The sequence below is a fragment of the Mustela erminea genome, chromosome 2 (assembly GCF_009829155.1).
Source record: "Mustela erminea isolate mMusErm1 chromosome 2, mMusErm1.Pri, whole genome shotgun sequence".
Classification (NCBI taxonomy): Eukaryota; Metazoa; Chordata; class Mammalia; order Carnivora; family Mustelidae; genus Mustela; species Mustela erminea.
In genome coordinates, this window is record NC_045615.1 from 98,368,579 (window position 1) to 98,388,640 (window position 20,062).

The window sequence follows — 20,062 nt, forward strand, 5'->3', positions numbered from 1 at the left end:
AAAAAAAGAGAAAACTCAAAGTAATAAAATCAGAAATGAGAGTGGGGACATTGTTCTACAAAAATAAGAAGAATTACAAAAGAGTACTATGAATTACAAAAGAGTACTATACACCAACAAATTGGATAACCTAGATGAAACATAAAAGTTCAATCAACAATCATAAAACCCATCAAGATTAAATCACCAAGAAATAGAAAATCTGAATAGTCCTAAAACTAATAAGGAGATTGAATCAATAATTCTTCTCCCAACAAAGAAGAGCCCCAGATTATTAACTTCACGAGTGAATTCTACCAAACATTTAAAGAAGAACCAACACCAATCCTTCCCAAACTTTTCCAAAAAAATGAAGAGGATGGAAGACCACTTCCTAACTCATTCTGAGGCCAGCATTACCCTGATACCAAAGCCAGACAGAGATACAAGAAAAAGATAGACCAACAACCCTTATGAATATCAATGTAAAAACCCTCAACAACATAGTAATAATATTTTTAAAGGACTATATACCATGACCAAGTGGGATTTATTCCTGGCATGCAAGTATGGGTCCATACATGGAAACTGATCAATGTAATATGCTACATCAACACCAGGAGGGAGGAAAAAAAAAACCAGAGGATCATGTCGAAAATCATTTGACAATATTTAACACCCTTTCATGATAAAAAAAAAAAACAAAAACATTCAGCAAACTAGGGACAGATGGGAATTACCTCCACATAATAAAAACCATATAAGAAAACCCACAGAGGGGTGCCTGGATGGCTCAGTGGGTTAAAGCCTCTGCCTTTGGCTCAGGTAGTGATCTCAGGGTCCTGGGATCGAGCCCCACATCAGGCTCTCTGCTCAGCAGGAAGCCTACTTTCCTTCCTCTCTCTGCCTGCCTCTCTGCCTACTTGTGATCTCTGTCTGTCAAATGAATAAATAAAATCTTAAAAAAAAAAAAAAAAGAGGGCGCCTGGGTGGCTCAGTGGGTTAAGCCGCTGCCTTCGGCTCAGGTCATGATCTCAGGGTCCTGGGATCGAGTCCCGCATCGGGCTCTCTGCTTGGCAGGGAGCCTGCTTCCTCCTCTCTCTCTCTGCCTGCCTCTCCATCTACTTGTGATTTCTCTCTGTCAAATAAATAAATAAAAAAAAAATCTTTAAAAAAAAAAAAAAAAAAGAAAAGAAAACCCACAGAAAGACTGAGAACATTTCCTCTAAGATGAGGAACAAGGCAAGGTTGTTTGCTTTCACCACTTCTATTCAACATGGTACCAGAAGTTCTGGTCAGAGCAATTAGGCAAGAAAAAAAAAAGGCATCTACATTGGACAGAAGAAGTAAATTTATCTCTGCATGATATGATTTTATGTATAGAAAACACCATTTATGTGTAGAGTCCACACCTAAAAAAAACAAAAACAAAAAACAAAACAAAACAAAACAAAAACCCTCCAAACAACTGTTAGAACTTTGGAACTCAGCAGAGCAGCAGGATACAACATCAACACACAAAAATTAGCCGTATATCTACACATGAACAATCTGAAAAGGAAATTACAAAAACAATTCTATTCATAGTAGCATCAAAAAGAATAAAATATTTAGGAATTAACAAAGACGATGAAGGACTCATACAGTGAAAACGATAAAACACTGCTGAAATCAATTTAAAAATAAATAAATAAATGGAAATACATCTCGTGTTTGTGGATTGGAAGATTTACCAAAACTACTCAAAGAGATCTACAGATTCAATGTAATTCCTATCAAAATCCCAAAGACTTTTTTTTAGAAATAGAAAAATGCATCCTAAAATTCATACAAAATCTCAAGAGACCCCAAATAGCCAAAACAATCTTGAAAAAAGAACATATGTGGAGGCCCCATACTTCCTGATTTCACAACTGACTACAAAGCTACACTAATCAAAACAGTGTGTACTAGCATAGGACAGACATAGAGACAAAGAGAATAGAGTCGTGAGCCCAGAAACAAACCCTTGCAAATATGGTCAAATTATTTTGGACAAGCACGCCAAGAACATTCAATGGAGAATGTAAATGAGAGTGGGGACATTGTTCTACAAAAATGAGAAGAATTACAAAAGAGTACTATACACCAACAAATTGGATAACCTAGATGAAACATAAAAGTTCAATCAACAATCACAAAACCCATCAAGATTAAATCACCAAGAAATAGAAAATCTGAATAGTCCTAAAACTAATAAGGAAGTCTATTCCCAGATAGTGCGGGAAAACTGGGCATTCACATGCAGAAAAATGAAGGTGGACCCCTACATTGTACTATTTATAAAAATTAACTCAAGGACCTAATCAAGGTATCAAGGACCTAAATGTAAGACCTACAACAATAAAACTCTTTGAAGGAGACACAGGACGAAACTTCACAATATAGTATTTGACAGCTATTTCTTGGATATGACAACAAAGGCAAAGGTAACAAAAGAAAAAAAAATTTACATTGGACTATGAAAACTTAGAAATTTTGTGCATCGAAAGACACTATCAACAGAGTAAAAAGGTAACCCATAAAAATGAGGAAATATTTAAAAATCATATATCTGAAAAGGATTACTATCCAGAGTATATAGAGAATTCCTAAAACTCAACAAGAAGAAAAAATTAACAACCTAATTTAAAAATGGGCAAAAGACCTGAATAGGCATTTTACTAAAGATGATACACAGATGGTCAGTAAGCACATGAAAAGATGATGAATATCACTAAACATTAGGGGAATAAGAATCAAAACTACACTGAGATACCACCTCACACCCATTAGGATGGCTATTATACAAACAAAACAAAACAAAAAACTGAGAAAACAATAGGTATCAGTGAGGATGTAGAGAAAGTGCGCTTATGCACTCTTATTGGGAGTGCAAAATGGTGGAATAAGTACAGTGGTTCCTCAAAAAATTAAAAATTACTGTAAGATCTAGCAATTTGCCTTGGGGTATGTACTCAAAAGAACTGAAAGCAGGGCTTCACAGAGCTCTTTATACACCCATGTTTATAGCAGCATTACTCACAATGGCTAGAACACGGAAGCAAACCCAGTCACTTGCCTCCTCTGGCAGATGAATGGTAAGCAAAATGTGGTACATACATCTGACCTTGAAAAGGAAGAAAAGTGCAACATGCTAAAACCAGGATAAATGCTGAAGACATTATGTTAAGTGAAATAAGCCAGCGACAAAAAGATAAATTCTGCGTGATTCAACTTACGTGAAGTACCCAGAGCAGTCAGATCATAGAGACAGAGAGCATAACGGTGGCTGTCGGGAACGGTGGGGAGGGGCGAGTGCGAAGTGACTGGGATGGATGGCAGTCGTGCCGCACAAGCACACAAATGTATTTAATACCACTGTACTGTCTAATCGGAAATTGCTAAGATGGTAAGCTTTATGCTAAATGTTACATTTTATCACAATAATTAAAAATATTTGTACTATTCACTGTAGGAAATGTCTTTCTCAATTAAAAAAGTACATAAAAAGAAAAAATCAGGTGGATTATGAACCTAAATGCAAAGGCTAATAAAAACAGCTTTTAAACATAATACATGAGAATACTTCATGAGCTTGACGTAAGGAAAGCTTTCTTAAACAGCACACGGAAAGCATTAACCAAAGATGGGTAAATTATGCTACATTAAAAATTAGGAACTTCTTATTTGTCAGAAGACATCATGAGGAGAGTAAAAAGGTAACACAGAGAGGGAGAAGGTCTATGTGACAGGCTTGTAACTGGAGTTTATCAAGATGTCCTATAAATTAGTAAGGGAAAGACAGAGCACTCCATGTGAAAATGGGTAAGAAACCTGAAAAAAGATCTTTTACCAAAGAGAAACTCCTAGTAGCCAATGATGACTTAAAAAGCTATTCCATCTCATCAGTAGTCAGGAAAATAGAAACCAAAATTCTACCGAGATACCATTATGTCCCTGCCAGAATGGTTGCTCTGAAAAGCCTGAGGTCCCCATGTAGGTGAGGCTGTGCAATGGCAGGACCATCCCGTGTGTGCTCCCGGTGGTGTGACTTTGAAAAGCAACTCAGTGCTGCTTCCTGAAGCTGAGGAGACCATCCTGCGCCCAGGGCCCAGCGGACATGCTCAGTGGAGCAGCGTGCCACACCCCAGATGCTGTCCACAGTGGGATGCAGGTGAAGGAAGACAAAGCCCGAGCCACACAAGACAGTGGTAGAGCTGAGACTCGGGGTGAAGGGAGCACATCAGATAACCCCTAACTCATAGTTCCAAAGGAAAGCCACTGAGGCACTGAGGTGGAAAGGAAACCAAAGCAATAAGTAGTGACTCCAGAAGTCAGGGCAGAGGTTACTTTTGGCAGCGGGAAGGGGTTCTGATGGGGAAAGGGCACACAGCACTTCTGGAAATTTTACACTATGACTCAGGTGATGGTTATACCAGAGCTTCCCTTAAAATAACTTACGTGAAGCATTTTAATGCATTTTTTTATGCATCTCCATGCACCCTCTGTATTTTTAATTTTTCACATTCATTTTTAAAAATTTTGTTCTTGCTTTTTATTTATTTTTTAAAACGATTTTATTTATTTGCCAGGGATAGAGAGAGAGAGTACACACAAGCAGGCAGAGAGGCAGGCAGAGGCAGCGAGAGAAGCAGGCTCCCTGCTGAACAAGGAGCCCGATGCAGGACTCGATCCCAGGACCTTGGGATCATGACCTGAGCTGAAGGCAGCGCCTTAACGAACTGAGCCACCCAGGCGTCCCTTTTTCTTGCTTTTTAAAACGATTTTATTTATCTGAGAGAGAAAGAGAGAGAGAGCATGAGTAGGGGGAGCAGCAGAGGGAAAAGCAGACTCCCCGCAGAGCAGGAAGCCCAGACCCTGATGCAGAATTCGATCCCAGGACATTGGGATCATGACCTGAGCCAAAGGCAGATGCTTCACCAACTGAGCCACCTGGGTCCCCTATTCCTGCTTTTACCAAGAACCCAAGAAATCCATGAACTCCCCTCACCAAACTATAGGTGGTGTCCCTGTGAGAAGAACCTGACCTTTCAGAAGCCGGAGGACCCATGATATCCTGTGTGCACCGTGGAGCGAGCTCCCAGCTATGTGCCTGTTTAAGGCTGGTCAGGGCCCAGTGCTCCCCTGAACATACATCCAAGCCAGGTGAGCGAGGAATGGAGAAGGGGGGGAAGGACTTACAGGCAGGAAAGAGCTAACAGGCAGCCTGGCTCTGAATTAAAAACGCACCCCCAGAAGGGCTGAAGTCCTCTCCATCTCTCCTCTGTTCACCCGAATGCTGTGGCTCTCCATCACTGTGATTCAAACACCAAAGCAGATCAAACTTGCATCAATGAGTTATCTCCACGAAAGCCTCTGGGACGGGGAGCAAGACTTACTCCCTCACAAGGACAATAATGACAGTGCCTGCTGCGTCCCACCTCCACAAACGATCTGTGAGGGTCAATGCTGGAGCCCAGCAGTGGCGGTCATCTCGGGCCAGCCAGGCTGTGGAGCACTGGGCTGGGCTTGGCTCCCCTAGTGCCCAGCAGGACCTGGACCAAGTGGGGGCTGTAAAACAAAGGCAGAGGAGGGCTCGCACCCCCTGTCCTAGGTGCTGTCCAAAGGGCAGGACTGACAGCACACCACCAGGATGAACAACTGCTGTGCAGAACATGCCACAGGCTCATTCCACACTGCTGCTCTGAGGAACGTGGGGCTGCCGCTTGGCCAGGATGCAAAAGGGACCTCATGTGACTGAGAGGTCAGAACCGTCTCATTCTTCTAGATCAACAGGTGATGCTCTCCAACCCCTCTTATTACAGAGAGGGGAATACAGGGCTTGCTGCCTCGCAGCACTCCCATGACACACTGCCCACCCTAATAAGAGAGAAACAGCTACTCTCAAACAGTGTCAAGAATTCCCTAGAAACACAACTGTCTGTCACCTTTATGGTACCTTACCTGCCAAAATTGGTATCAGAGGAAGCTCCAAAGTACAAAATAGTTGCCATAATCCATAAACCTGTTTTGTAGGAAGAAATGATACCAATGTTATTTTTAAATTATTTCTGTCTGCACTGGGCTGAACAGCCTACTTGATAGCACTGAGGTGAAATTCAGGCAACTTCCACCCAACAGCCACCCTCCTGTCATCCTCCTTCCTAGTAGAACTCCTATTTCTTTCAAATATCCTATTTCCTTACCAAGACCTCATAGAGATATTTAGAAATATAGGGTAGGCCAAGGCCATTCCCAATTCTCTTTACCTTCTCATTTTCAAAAATTTTAAAAATATTTTATTTATTTGAGAGAGAGAGAGAGAGCACACACACACAAGGGGAGCAGCAGAGGGAGAGGGAGAATAAGACTCCCCACAGAGCCAGGAGCCCAATGAGGGGCTCAATCTCAGGACCGCTGAGATCATGGGGTTAAACATCTGACACTTCACCAACTGAGCCACCCAGGGCCCCCAAATCTTTCTCATTTTTAAGTGTGATGAATGTATTGTAAACTTTTTTTTTTTAAGATTTTATTTATTTATTTGACAGACATAGATCACACGTAGGCAGAGAGGCAGGCAGAGAGAGAGTGGGGGAAGCAGGCTCCCCGCCGAGCAGAGAGCCTGATGCGGGGCCTGATCCCAGGACCCAGAGATCATGACTCTAGCCGAAGGCAGAGGCCCAACCCACTGAGCCACCCAGGCACCCCAGTATTTTAAACTTTTAATCTCCCATTTAACTTCAGAATAGGTTTACTGAATTCCCAAAAGTGTAGCTAGAATTTTCATTGGTTTTTGAATTGGCTTTAGAAATTAATGTGGGGAGAGGTGAAATCTTTATATGAGGTCACCAGGTCACCTCCTCCCAGAGTATGAAACATCTCTGCATTTATTCAGACTGTCTCCATGCCTCTTCTCAGGGCTTTTGTCATGTGTGTCCCTTCCTGCTGCCATCCAAAAGCCCTCTGCCTCACCTACACCTCCACCGTGCCCTCACTAGAGTCCTCCCGGCCCCAAGCCCTGAACTTTGCCCCAGCCCTTTCGGGGATGGGCTGACATGCTCCAAGACACCACCTGACTCCTCCTCAGTTCTTGGGCTGTGTCAGTAGGGAAGAAAAAAGGGCTTCCTCTCTCCCGCTGGACCCCTCCCAGCAGCCCATAGTCCTGGGCCTGCAGCCACAGTGCCTCAAGCACAGCTCCTGACCAGCAGCCTCTGCAGGGCCTTGGCTCTCCCCGGAGCCTGGTGACAGCTTCCCCTCCAGGCCCAATGGTGGAAAAGCTTCCAGGCAGTGCCTGTCCCCTGATGCTTCTCTGTCCCTTATTGGCCCTTCACTCCTGGCCTTGCATCCACACAGTCCCTTCCTTCAACTCTTATTGACTGTTCCTGTGAATGCCCTCTGCTTCCCAACGAGACTGAGGAGAGCTGTGTCCATCTTACTATTAAACTAAAATAAATGCTCTGCTTTTATGTCAATGGCAACATTAGAAACATTCCAGCTGAGGAGCACCTAGGTGGCTCAGTGGGTTAAACATCTGACTTTGGCTCAGGTCATGATCTCAGGGTCATGATCACAGGGTCCTGGGATGGAGCCCCCTCAGTGGGGAGTCTGTTGGAGAATTTTTCTCCCTCTCCATGTGCCCCTCCCCCTACTCATGCACTCCCTTTCTCTCTAATAAATAAATAAATAAAAACTTTTTTAAAAAAAGAAATATTTCAATTCATTTGGTAGCTTTTTAAAAATGCTAGATATTAGCCTACAGAAAACATTTTTTTAAAACTCCAAGTCCAGTCCCCCTACTCACGCACTCCCTTTCTCGCTAATAAATAAATAAATAAATAAAAACTTTTTTTAAAAAAGAAATATTTCAATTCATTTGGTAGCTTTTTAAAAATGCTACAGTTATTAGCCTACAGAAAACATTTTTTAAAAACTCCAAGTCCAGGGCACCACTGATGGCTCAGTGGGTTGGGCCTCTGCCTTCGGCTCGGGTCATGATCCCAGGGTCCTGGGATCGAGCCCCACATCCGGCTCTCTGCTCAGCAGGGAGCCTGCTTCCTCCTCTCTCTCTGCCTGCCTCTCTGCCTACTTGTGATCTATGTCTGTCAAATAAATAAAATCTTAAAAAAAAAAAAGTTTAAAATACCTTCATCACACTTAAAAAAGGAGGCAGAGGCCTCCTTGTGATCTCTTTCTGTCAAATGGATAAATAAAACCTTAAAAATAAAATAAAAATAAAAACTCCAAGTCCTTGGGGCACCTGGGTGGCTCAGTTGGTTAAGCAACTGCCTTCAGCTCCAGTCATGATCCCAGTTTCCTGGGATCAAGTGCCACATCAGGCTCCTTGCTCAGTGGGAGCCTGCTTACCCCTCTCCCTCTGCTGCTGCTTCCCCTGCTTGTACTCTCTCTCTGTGTCAAATAAATAAATAAAATCTTAAAAAAAAAAAAAAAAAACCCTCCAGGTCCCATCATGTGGCCTGTCCTTCTATGAGTGAGGCACAAGTTTACTTGGCCTGAGGATTCACTGCTCTGTTTTCTGTACAGCTGTGAGCATGGATGGGAGTAAAAGATGCTCTTGGGGAACAGTGAGGAGGAGTGCCTGCCGACCCCAAGTTACGAGATGCCTTGCCTTCAGCTGGGAGCAAAGGCCCATCGTAAGTCTGTAGAGTGTCTTCAGGTTCACACGTACATTCTGATTCTTTTAAAAGATCAAAAGAATGAAAGATTAGGCAAACTTGCAGCAATGTTCATCGAAATCCAGGGAGGGACACAACCCACAGAAATGGGCACTAGCTAGGTGGCATGAGTCTTTCCGTGGCAGACATGCCACTAGCTAGGTGGCATGAGTCTTTCCATGGCAGACATGCCACTAGCTAGGTGGCATGAGTCTTTCCATGGCAGACTGCCATGGCAGTCTTTTTCCAAGGCAGAATCTTTCTCTTGGCGGCCTCACCAAATAGCTCCCGTGGGCAAGCTCCCACGTTACACAACAGCCTTCTTACCAGGCAAGTGCAAGCTACCTGGAGCCTCTCCCCCAAACCCGGTTTTTTCCTCATTTTGCAGGAACTGCAGAGTGTCCACGGTGCAAAGATCACACGGTGGGAGAGACAGATGTGTACCCCCCACGTGCCCCAGTAGGCTGAGGAGCCACATGGCCACCCTCAGCATCCGTCCTCACCCAGACATCAGCCCCAGAGGCCTGAGCATGGACGATCAGGGCTGCAGCCCGCGACACACAGCCTGACTCTCCTTGCCGGATCACTCGCTCTGCCAAACAACTCCCCACACTCCACTTTTGACCTCAAGGCCCCAAGCCAGAGAAACCCCAGGATGAGGAGCCAGCAGTGGGCTGATGTAGTCTGGCCTTTGCACTCTCCTCATCCCCAGCCTTGGCTCTCACGCACGACTGGTATCGGGGCAGAATGTCTACTCCTGCCTGAATGAGCTTCCCACAGGACAGACCTCATGATGAGCCTCCCACTATGAGTGGTTCTCCAGCCAGGGCTCCGCCAGGACAAGACCGAGCTCCAAGGGGTACCAGCACCTTCCCAAAAGAGCCCCTGACACAGCTACCCCTCTACCCCACACCTTCCTTCGAAATCTCACCCTTCCCTCCAGCTCCCGTGCTGCTCCCTTGGCCCAGACTTCTCCTGCATTCTCCCAGATAATTCCTGTCACCTCTTCAGCCAGCACAGAGTGGGCCTGGCTCTCGCCTCCCACCCCTCACGCACTGCAGGCCTTCACAGTGGACACATTTCAAGTCAAGAGATTCAAGTGCGAGTTCGCAGGGGCCCCTGCTTTTCTTCCTGCAGTGTGCCGAGGGCCCTGGGTGAGGCAACAGCACATGGGCAGTGGTGGGACGGGTAGGGTCCCCAGCACCGTGAGCAGCTGCTCCAGCCTGGGTGTGGGGCCCTGGCTCCTTGACAGGGAGAAAACACCTCTGTGGCTGTTGCTCTGTTACCGTGGCTACTCCCGTCCCCAGATGCACTAGGAAGAAACTAGACTTTAGAGTCAGATGCGCACACTTTGAACCACAGCCTCAACTTGACTTTGGGCAATGTGCATGCACATTGACCTTTCTGCACCTTGGTCTTCTCCTCTATAAACTGGAACTGGTAGTGCAGAGGTGGGCACATCCCTATTTCGGCTACTCTTTGAGGAAGCTCCCCTCCCAGCATCATAAGATCAGTAGAACTCACCTTCATGTCCTCTACCCCCACCAAGGGGCACACATGTGGCACAGTGAGGGAACTCCCTGTGGGTCTTCAACAAAAGTGACAAATGGCTCACTGCTGGGCCTGGGGCCTGAGGGCTCATGTCTTCTGCAGCCTGTTACTGCTTTCCCTCTGAGTCTGTGAGCTCCCCCATATTCCTCAGACACATCTTCAGATTAAGGCGCAGTAAGTTTCTGCATTTGTACCTTCAAGTCCCCATATGACTCAGATCCTCCCTCACAGATGGCACAGGATGATGGGCAGGAGCGAGCAGACCTCTCAGAGGCTCAGGGCCCTCACTTCACCAGCCACTCTGCCCCAGTGATTCCCAGCCCACGGCCAGTACTTGTGCTCCCTGAGCCCCTGTACACTCACCCACTCGTGCGTCTAGCGTGTTGCTGTTGATTTGCACACAGGAAGCCTCAAGAGAGTGGCCCAGCTGGGGGTCCCCTTCTCGGGGACTTTGCTCCAGAGCCATGAGTACCATGGCTACTGCAGACGTAGTTCCTAACAAATCGGTGTGTCTCTAGAACAGGCCTCAGGAAAACCCACCTGGGCACATGGAGTGAGGTGTGGCCAGAGCCTCTGTGTGGTGGCCGGGCCACCAGCACTACGAGCAGCTCATGGACACAGAGCATGTGGCTCGCTGACCCCAGAGAGTCCTTTTAGAAGAATCCCGCTGTGAACAGACTTCCCAGGGAGTTAGTTCCATGAAGGAATAGAAGTCACCCATCCTAATTCAATATCCTCCACCGGAAGCATCAGAGTAAAAAGCATTTGTACAGAATAAGTGAAAATGAATGTCAGCAATGTTCTTTTTATTACAGGACTGTATGAAGTGGAAGAAGTTTCAAGGAAAAAATTTGGGTTGACTAAGTTGGTAAACCCTGATCTTAACACAACTTACCACAACTTTTCTTGAGGAATTCCCATATGTGCTGTTCACATTAACAGAGATGGAGCCTTCAAGGTATTTTGCCACTAAATCTTCAAAAGAGGGTGAAGCATCCCCAGGATCTATAAGCCAGGCAGCAATTCTGGGATCAAGCCCTACAAAATGAACAACTACAAAGAAAAAGGCCATTTGATCACTCCACAAAAACTGAAGAACCATCCTTTTCTCAAGGGTCAAAATAATAATAATAGCATTGCCATCTAGTTATGGAGCTGAGTGCCAAAATGATGCTCCACCATTCCTGAGGAACTCAGAGCCTTTGGTACGAGCAGCCTCCACGACCTAGGTCCCATACAGGCAATCCCCATGGGGAACTGACCCCAGATAGCCGAAGAGGGGGACTAAACTAACATGGAACTTGGACCTCTCACAAATGTTCAGAGGTGGTGATGAGAACCCTCCGGTACTCTTCTGGCCTCCTCTCCCCCATCAGCCCCCCGCCCCTGCTCCCCAGCTTTCCAACCCTGCACCTTTCACTGGGCTGTCTTCCTAGGTGCTCCTAACCCCTCTTCAGGGTGTCCAGGAGCCCAAGTCTTGTGAGCTGAAGAAAGAGCATAAGTGTCCTCATTGCCAAGTTCAGGGGTGCGGAGAAGTGGGCAGTGTATGTGAGGACAGAGATGCCTGGCATTTGGGGCATTTCCCCTGATGAGAGGAAAACCTGAGAGACCCCCCCCCCAGATCTCTGCCGCACTGGGGTGTGTAAAACAATGCCACCCCTGGAGCTTGGGCTGTTACTGTCCCTAAGTACTAGATTTCTTATCCAAAAACCCAGGGAAGAGGTTGCTGTACATCTCTGTGAGACATATGGGAAGATGCTTTGTGAAAAACAAAAACGACATCTGCTAAGTAAGTTTTAGTGCCAGGGTATTTTAAACATTGACAGGCAAGCTATAAAAGGGGGGAACTAATAAACTGAGAGATGAATCTGAATTCTAAGAAACTGTGTTTTTAAGTTACTTTACATTTTCTAGATTTATTTATTTATTTTGGAGAGAGAGAGAGCACAAGCAGGGGTAGAGGGAGAGAGAGAGAGAATCCCAAGCAGACTCTGCACTGAGCATAGAGCCCAATCTGGGGCTTGAACTCAGGACTCTGAGATCATGACCGGAGCTGAAATTGAGACTCGGATTCTCAACCAATAGAGCCATCAAGGTGCCCCAACTTACTTAAACATTTTGAATAATGCTACATTAAAAACAAGTAGTTTGCTTTTAAACAAAATTATAGTCTTAGATCACAACACACTAAATATTATATCTTCTGGCATCTTTAAATTATGCTGTCTAAGAGATTTCTGTTTGTCAGTGGATCCGGTATTGTGACTTTTTTATTTGATGTCTGGGAAGTCCCCAACGTTTAGAACCTTGGCTGGAACAACATGGGCAAGTGCTCTGGGAATTGCACCCACATTGGCTGCCCATGGTCTGACCCAACACCATGTGGCCACGCTAACTGATCCCGCAGACTAGTTCACTCTGCTTGCCTTTTCAGAGCTCTAATGGTCCAAAATTAAGGCTCTGCTAACATTCTTGAAAAGTCCTGGGGAAGGTGTGATGGCACAGGAAGGGCCTGGGGGCTGGTTCCTGTCAACTCCTCTGCCTCACATACTCAAGCCCCCAGGACAAGACCCCTCAGCGAGGAGAAAATGCCAGTAGTTGAAAGAAAAAGGCCAAAAAGACAGATTTAAAAAGAGCTGAGAAAATGATAAAAGCAATGAAAAATAAATAAATCAGAACTACAAATATGTGGAAATGAGAGGGCTTAGAAAAATAAGAACTGAACAAAGAAATGAAAGGGTTCGGGAAATAAAACAAAAAAATTCATAAATAGAAACTGAAAAAAATAAAAGTAAAAGCTGAACTGGTAACACACTAAGGCAATTGATGTGATACAGATGATGGGGAAGAGGGATATAAAAAAAGAAATGAGAGGGGCACCTGGTGGCTCAGTGGGTTAAAGCCTCTGTCTTTGGCTCAGGTCATGATCCCACAGTCCTGGGATCAAGCCCCACATCAGGCTCTCTGCTGAGAGAATGCTCATCTGCTTCCCCTCCTTCTCTCTCTGCCTGTCTCTGCCTGCTCGTGATCTCTGTCTATCATATTTAAATAAGAAAAAAAGAAATGAGATTGGAAATAGATTCTAGATAAAGTGATAAATAGGAAAGAGCACAGAGGTAGATTCAACATATGAAATGAGTTCAAACACCACAAAAGAGGTAAACAACCAGATATCATTTATCTCCTGACAGGAGGACCCACTACTACCTAGGGTCATGGTCAGGGTCAGGGTCATGACTTAGTTTTGCCCTCCCCAAAATCAGGCCTGAAATCTGATCAAGCCTCTCAACCCAACTGCCAATTTATAAGAAATAGAAGGGCAAGGGGCGCCTGGGTGGCTCAGTGGGTTAAAGCCTCTGCCTTTGGCTCGGGTCATGATCCCAGGGTCCTGGGATTGAGCCCCGCATCGGGCTCTCTGCTCAGCGGGGAGCCTGCTTCCTCCTCTCTCTCTGCCTGCTTCTCTGCCTACTTGTGATGTCTGTCTGCCAAATAAATAAATAAATAAATAAATAAATATTAAAAAAAAAAAAAAGAAAAGAAAAGAAAGAAAAGAAATAGAAGGGCAAGAAGAATGTGTTAAACAGCAAGAAGGAATATATTCTGAAAAATCCAATGCTGGGAAATCCTACTCGATAAACAAGCTGGTTCCATCCACAAGGACAAAGTAATTACAGGAAAATAAAACAGGGAGAGAGAATATAGATTAAAAAAAAGAAACAGGGGCACCTGGGTGGCTCAGTGGGTTAAGCCTCTGCCTTCAGCTCAGGTCATTATCTCAGGGTCCTGGGATCAAGCCCCACATCAGGCTCCCTGCTCAGCAGGGAGTCTGCTTCTCCCCTCTCTCTTTGCCTGCCTCTCTGCCTACTTGTGATCTTTCTTTCTCTCTCTCTCTGTCAAATAAATAAATAAAATCTTAAAAGAAAAAAAAGATTCTTCTCCCACAAAAAAAAAAGAGAGAGAGAGAGAGAGAAAGAAACAAGAAGCATATCACACCTATCCCAGCTTCAGGGTAACCTAACCCTAACTCTTGTTTGGATCCCAAGTCACATAAACCATAAGAAAATAAAAACAAACACAAATGATATTTAAAGACAAGGGGGGCAGCGCACACATTGACCAGATATATCTAGTAACACTGGAAGATTACCACTAATCTGGGGGAGATGATGACTGCATCATTTTAAAAATGAAACCCTCATGTTCCATCACATAATTGAAATATTTACAGAGGAATCATAAGATGCTTGGAATCTGCTACAAACTAACCCAGGAGGCAGGGGTTTGGAATTGTGAGGAGATACAGAGGAAAGAAGACTGGACATAAGCTGGAAACTGTTGAAGCTGGATGATGGGTACCATGTTGCCTTCCAACACCACCTCTGGCACCCAGCGAGGGCATCTGACAGTTGGCACCCCTCTGACACTGGCTACCGTGAGTGCAGAACCTGCAGGCTGAGGACTCAGCCTCACAAGACCACCCCTGCTTCAGATGCCTCCCATACCTCCCACCCACTGACTATAAATTGGGGTTCCCATGACCTCCTGCTCAGGCTCGCAAAACTGTGGAAGCACCTGTACTAACTCATGACCCATGTATCATGAAGGACACAACTCCGGATCATCCAGATGGAAGAGACACGCAGGGCAAGGTGGGAGGCAGGGGGCACAGAGCTCCCACCTGCCCAGCCCTCAGACATGCTCCCCAACCTGGGAGCCCTCCAGTTCCCCACTATCCTCTGTGCAGGGGTGGTTTATGGAGGCTCCACTGCCTGGATGCAATTGATGAGATCACTGGCCACTGCGATAGACCACCTCTCCATCCCTTCTCTGTCCCTGGGGGTGGGGGTGGGGAACTTGAAGCCCAAATGACTAAGCCTGGCGTGGTCATTCTGTCCACTGCCCCATCCCAAAGCCGACTAGTGGTCCCCAGCTCCTATTCCTCTCATTAGCACACAAAAGACACTCTTAGCACTCTGGGGATTGCAAGGGCTTTAGAAACCATGTGCCAGGAAGCAGGGACAAAGACTAAATATACATTTCTTATTGTATCACAGGTAATTCTGTACATGTTGGAAATTTTGTACAATCAAAACAATTTTTTTTCCTTAACCCACTGAGCCACCCAGGCACCCCTGTTTCTTTTTTTAATCTATATATTCTCTCTCCTGTTTTTTCCCCCTATAAATAGATTATAAATTCCCTACGAATTAAACTGAAGTCTAGGGGCACCTGGGTGGCTCAGTCAGTTAAGCATCTGCCTACGGCTCAGTTTTCTGAGTTTTTGAAGAAAACTTTGTAAACAGTCTTCTACAGTTTGTCTCTTTTTCCCCTTTGCTTGTTTGTTTCTTCAATGCCACATAGGAGTGAATCATATGGTATATGTCTTCCTCTGACTGATTTCACTTAGCATGATACTCTCTAGCTCCATCCACATCATCGCACAAGACAAGAGTCCATTCTTTTTCATGGCTGAGTACTATTCCACTGTGTGTAGCTACACCACATCTTCTCCATGGACACTTGGGCTGCTTCTGTATCTTAGCTGTTGTAAATAATGATGCTATAAGCTTAGGGCTGCATGAATTCCTTAGAATTAGTATTTTGTATTCCTTGCATAAATACCCAGTAGTGCAACTGCTGGGTTACAGGGTAGCTCTATTTTCAACTTTTTGAGGAAACTCCGTGCTGTTTTCCACACTGCCTGCACCAGCTGACATTTCCACCAGTGCACAACGGTTCCTTTCTCCATATCCTCACCAACACCTGTTGTTTCCTGTGTTGTTGATTCCATCCGTTCTGACAGGTGTGAGGTGGTATCTCATTGTGGTTTTGATGATGAGTGATGTTGAGGATATTTTCATGTGCCTGGACTTTACTTATTTTTCTTTTTTTTTTTTTAATTATTTATTCATCAGAGACAGAGCGCGCACACAAGCCAGGGGAGCAGCAGGCAGAGGGAAAAGCAGGTTCTCTGCTGAGCAAGGAATCCGATTTGGGACTCGATCCCAAGACCCTGAGATCATGACCTGAGCTGAAGGCAGATGCCCAACCGACTGAGCCACCCAGGTGCCCTTAGACTTTAGTTTAATTTGTAGGGACTTTATAAGCTATTTATAGTTAACAACACACCCCATCTGACCACTCTGCATAAGTCACTTCTTTCTTATTTTAAATTTTAAAAAGTAATATATATTTGCAAAAAAATCAAACAACCTAAAACACAGAGGGAAAGTGCCCCCTCACCCTTGGGGCACAAGGCTGCACAGCTGGGGCTTTGGAGCCACGTGGCCAGGCCCCCAGAGTTGTCCTGTCCCTGCCTCCCCATGTCTCATTCTCAGGAGGAATCACTGCTGGAGAGTTCAACTTAAGAGATTATAAAAACTAAAACTTACCATGCTTCCAGCTGCCATCATTACCAAAACACTGCAGCACTGTTCGCACAAAGTCCTTGGCATTAAAACAAATAACAGGACATTTACATTTCAGGATTTGAAACAGAACTTTCCTGGAAGATGAAAAGAAATTCACTGATTCAGACAATTTAGAATTTCTGACCTTAGAGAAAAATAGTTTTGTTGCTCTACTGACAGGTATCACTTGCTAGTACTACCGTGTAGACAATTCTTCTTCTAAGATGCTCATGGAGGTTAAGTGGGATCCTGTGGGAAGGTGCTACTTCTCTGCACTTAGAGATGATGAAGCTGAGACAGGCCGCCCAGCTGTTCAGAGCCCATCCCTGTGGAAAGTCACATCTCGCATTCCTGACTGGAGCACACACTCTCTGGACCCCTGACAGGCTCCCCAGTATGGCTCTCTTGCCTGCTCTCCGAGCACACACTCCCAAAACTCTGCCCTCGGCTCCCACTGAATTGTCTTTCCTCTACCAGCACACAGTGCTACATCCTCTCACAGTATGGGGCCACACCACATGCTGCATTCTTGCCTGCAATTCTCCTCCTTCGATTTCTGCAAACTGCCCCTTTCGCACGCAGGAGGGGTTGCCCCTTCTCTGTTCCTTCTCTACTCCTGTTCATGTACCAGCCGCAGCCGGGACCACATCTGTACGTAATTTACCTTAAAAGTAGGCTTGCCCCATTGCACTGTGAGCTCCTCAGATATGGGATTCTTTTTTTTTTTTTAAATTTTATTTATTTATTTGACAAAGACAGAGATCGCAAGCAGGCAGAGAGGCAGGCAGAGAGAGAGAGGAGGAAGCAGGCTTCCCGCTGAGCAGAGAGCCCGATGCGGGGCTCGATGCCAGGACCCTGAGATCATGACCTGAGCTGAAGGCGGAGGCTCTAACCCATTGAGCCACCCAGGCGTCCCGGATATGGGATTCTTAAGAGTCATCATTTACAGCACTAACCATGACGACACCATGCAAAACACTTCAAAGGACTGCTAACACTGAAATCTTAGCACAACCCTGTTAGGCAGGCACTAGGTCCACTTTACAGACAAGGAAACTAAGGCTCAGAGTGGCTAAACAATTTTCACAGCAAGCCCCTATCTTGCTGCTGCCAGGACCTGCACTATAAATCTTCCTTTATAGGAACTCTGTATTTGTACATTAATGAGGGTCTTGCATGTGGCTGAGGGAGAACGAAAGCAGGAGCCCACTCAGCTCGGCACACAGAGCCAACAGAGGTTAAGAGGTTAGATTCTGTTCTGCCTGCTGCACGGGCATTGGCATTTTCTTGTGTGGTTTCACGGGGGTTTCCCTGGAAGAGGAGGCCCGGCAGGTAGGGAGGACAGAGGGTCTGGCTTTATAGACTTGGAAAGGTGCAGGGAGGAGAGAGGGGAGAGGGGCTGGAAGATTTTAGGTGCGAAGAGCTGCGCTTCCACACTGATGCCTTTGTTTGCTGCAGATGAGAAGTCCCTACTCAGGTCATCTAAGAACTGCGGAATCGCCCACTAGTAAGAGATGCAGGCTAGTGGGTTTCTATCTCAAGGTAAGACAAACAACAAGAAGAGCGTCCTGTAAGACAAAGTGGCTGAAACACAGTGTGTTTTGTAACTCAGTTATGGAAGTCGATTGTGTCATGTTTGCAAGCAAAAAGGCAGCCAGAATATAAAAAAGTTAGACTTGAGTCTAAAAGAGGAAGCCTGATTGGAAAGCTCAAGACTGACTAATGGCTATTTCTCGAGTCTCAATTCCATCATCTATAAACTGGAACTAACAAGATCCAACATGTACAGTTAATGTGAAGACGAAGAGACTGCAGGTGTGTACGAAGACCCTGCATGGGTTTGCAATAAATGCTATTCGATACATTTTGTGTAAAAAAGTTATTTATGTGTGTTTCCATTTAAATGTGATTTATTTAAATTCATTTTAAATCTCCAACATACTATCATGGAATTGGGATTATTACTTCCAATTTTAAGGTATGTGAAGCCGTGTCTTCATATAATTGTCTTGGAACTTACAAAAGTTAAACCTTAATATTCATTAATCCAAAAATCCAACTGAATAAATATTTGTGAAGCACATGCTCGGTCACATTGTCCTTGGCTTGTGGAGACACAGGAATGAGCAAGACATAAAAATCCCTGGTGACGGGGGCGGCGTTTTGTACACATGCACCTCAGGGGGGATGTGCACTGTGGGCGCGGGGCGGGGTGGGGGAGCATTGCTATGCACATTGAGCAGGGAAGGCCTATGGACCATGCTGTAACACCGGAAGACTTGAGGGGTAAGGTGAACAAAAGTCCTCTTGAAGAGGGAAAGTTCTCTACAGAAAATTTTACCCAATACATGTGGAAGAAATGATAAACACAGAAAAAATCACCATCTTCTGGGAGTACTTAAAAAGCGATTTCAACGACCACTATGGGGATATTCACAACAGAAAGAGCACGCTGACACCACTCAGCCCACGGCTCCATCAGAACGTCACAGATGTGAGGACAACATGACTTCATCGCAAAAGGTAGCCAGATCGAGGGCAGGGCGTCCAGCCAAATGTGATGTTCAGGAATATCCTAGATAAAATTTTTATCTGAAAAAATAGAGAAATTTTTTTTAGAGATGTATGCCTGTAGTTGTAAGAATGTTTCTTCCAACACTTGGGACATAATTATACTAAAAAATTGTTTATCTGGAATGCAAACTTAGCATCCTGCATTTTTATTTGCTAAATCTGACCATCCAGCTGTACCGCAGATGGGGCGTGAGGTGGGCAGCACCACCCAGGGAAGTGCCCTTGAGACAAGAGCTGGAGCAGGATAATGGGGCTTGCATGATGAAGATCTAGTCTCTAGACATATGGAGGAAAGGGAAACAAGGCAAGGAACCCCACAATCACAAAACAGGTAAGCCCAGGACACAGGGTCTCCTGCAAGATGGGGTCAGAGGTCGGAGACAAGAAATGGCACACGTGACCATGCTGGTCCTGATCCGAGTAGATCGAGTGTAGGAGGACATTTAAAAATTCAGGTAAGGGTGCCTGGGTGGCTCAGTGGGTTAAGCCGCTGCCTTCGGCTCAGGTCATGATCTCGGGGTCCTGGGATCGAGTCCCGCATCGGGCTCTCTGCTCAGCAGGGATCCTGCTTCCTCCTCTCTCTCTCTCTGCCTGCCTCTCTGCCTACTTGTAATCTCTGTCTGTAAAATAAATAAATAAAATATTTTAAAAAAATAAAATAAAAATAAAAATAAAAATTCAGGTAACCTGAAATGTGGATTGAGTATTAAATTTGCTAAGTCTGAGAACAGCATTGTGTCCAGGTGAAGAAGAGCCCAGGTGTTTTACAGCTGCCTCCTGAGCCCTGGGGGCTAAAACAACTGTCTGGGATTTTCCCTAATCCCTGTTCCCTACCCCTCTCCTCGAAAAGGG

General features: G+C 45.3%; 1 protein-coding gene across 1 annotated transcript in view; it reads right to left on the minus strand.

Moving 5' to 3' along the window:
• Positions 1-20,062, minus strand: part of POLN (DNA polymerase nu) — a 155,415-nt gene that overhangs the window by 100,983 nt on the left and 34,370 nt on the right. The window contains exons 6-10 of the mRNA XM_032333603.1: positions 16,619-16,731; positions 11,122-11,279; positions 8,630-8,698; positions 5,965-6,025; positions 5,251-5,315 (exon numbers count right to left, since the gene is read on the minus strand). Coding sequence (XP_032189494.1) covers positions 5,251-5,315; positions 5,965-6,025; positions 8,630-8,698; positions 11,122-11,279; positions 16,619-16,731 — 466 coding nt within the window. The remainder of the gene's footprint in view (positions 1-5,250; positions 5,316-5,964; positions 6,026-8,629; positions 8,699-11,121; positions 11,280-16,618; positions 16,732-20,062) is intronic.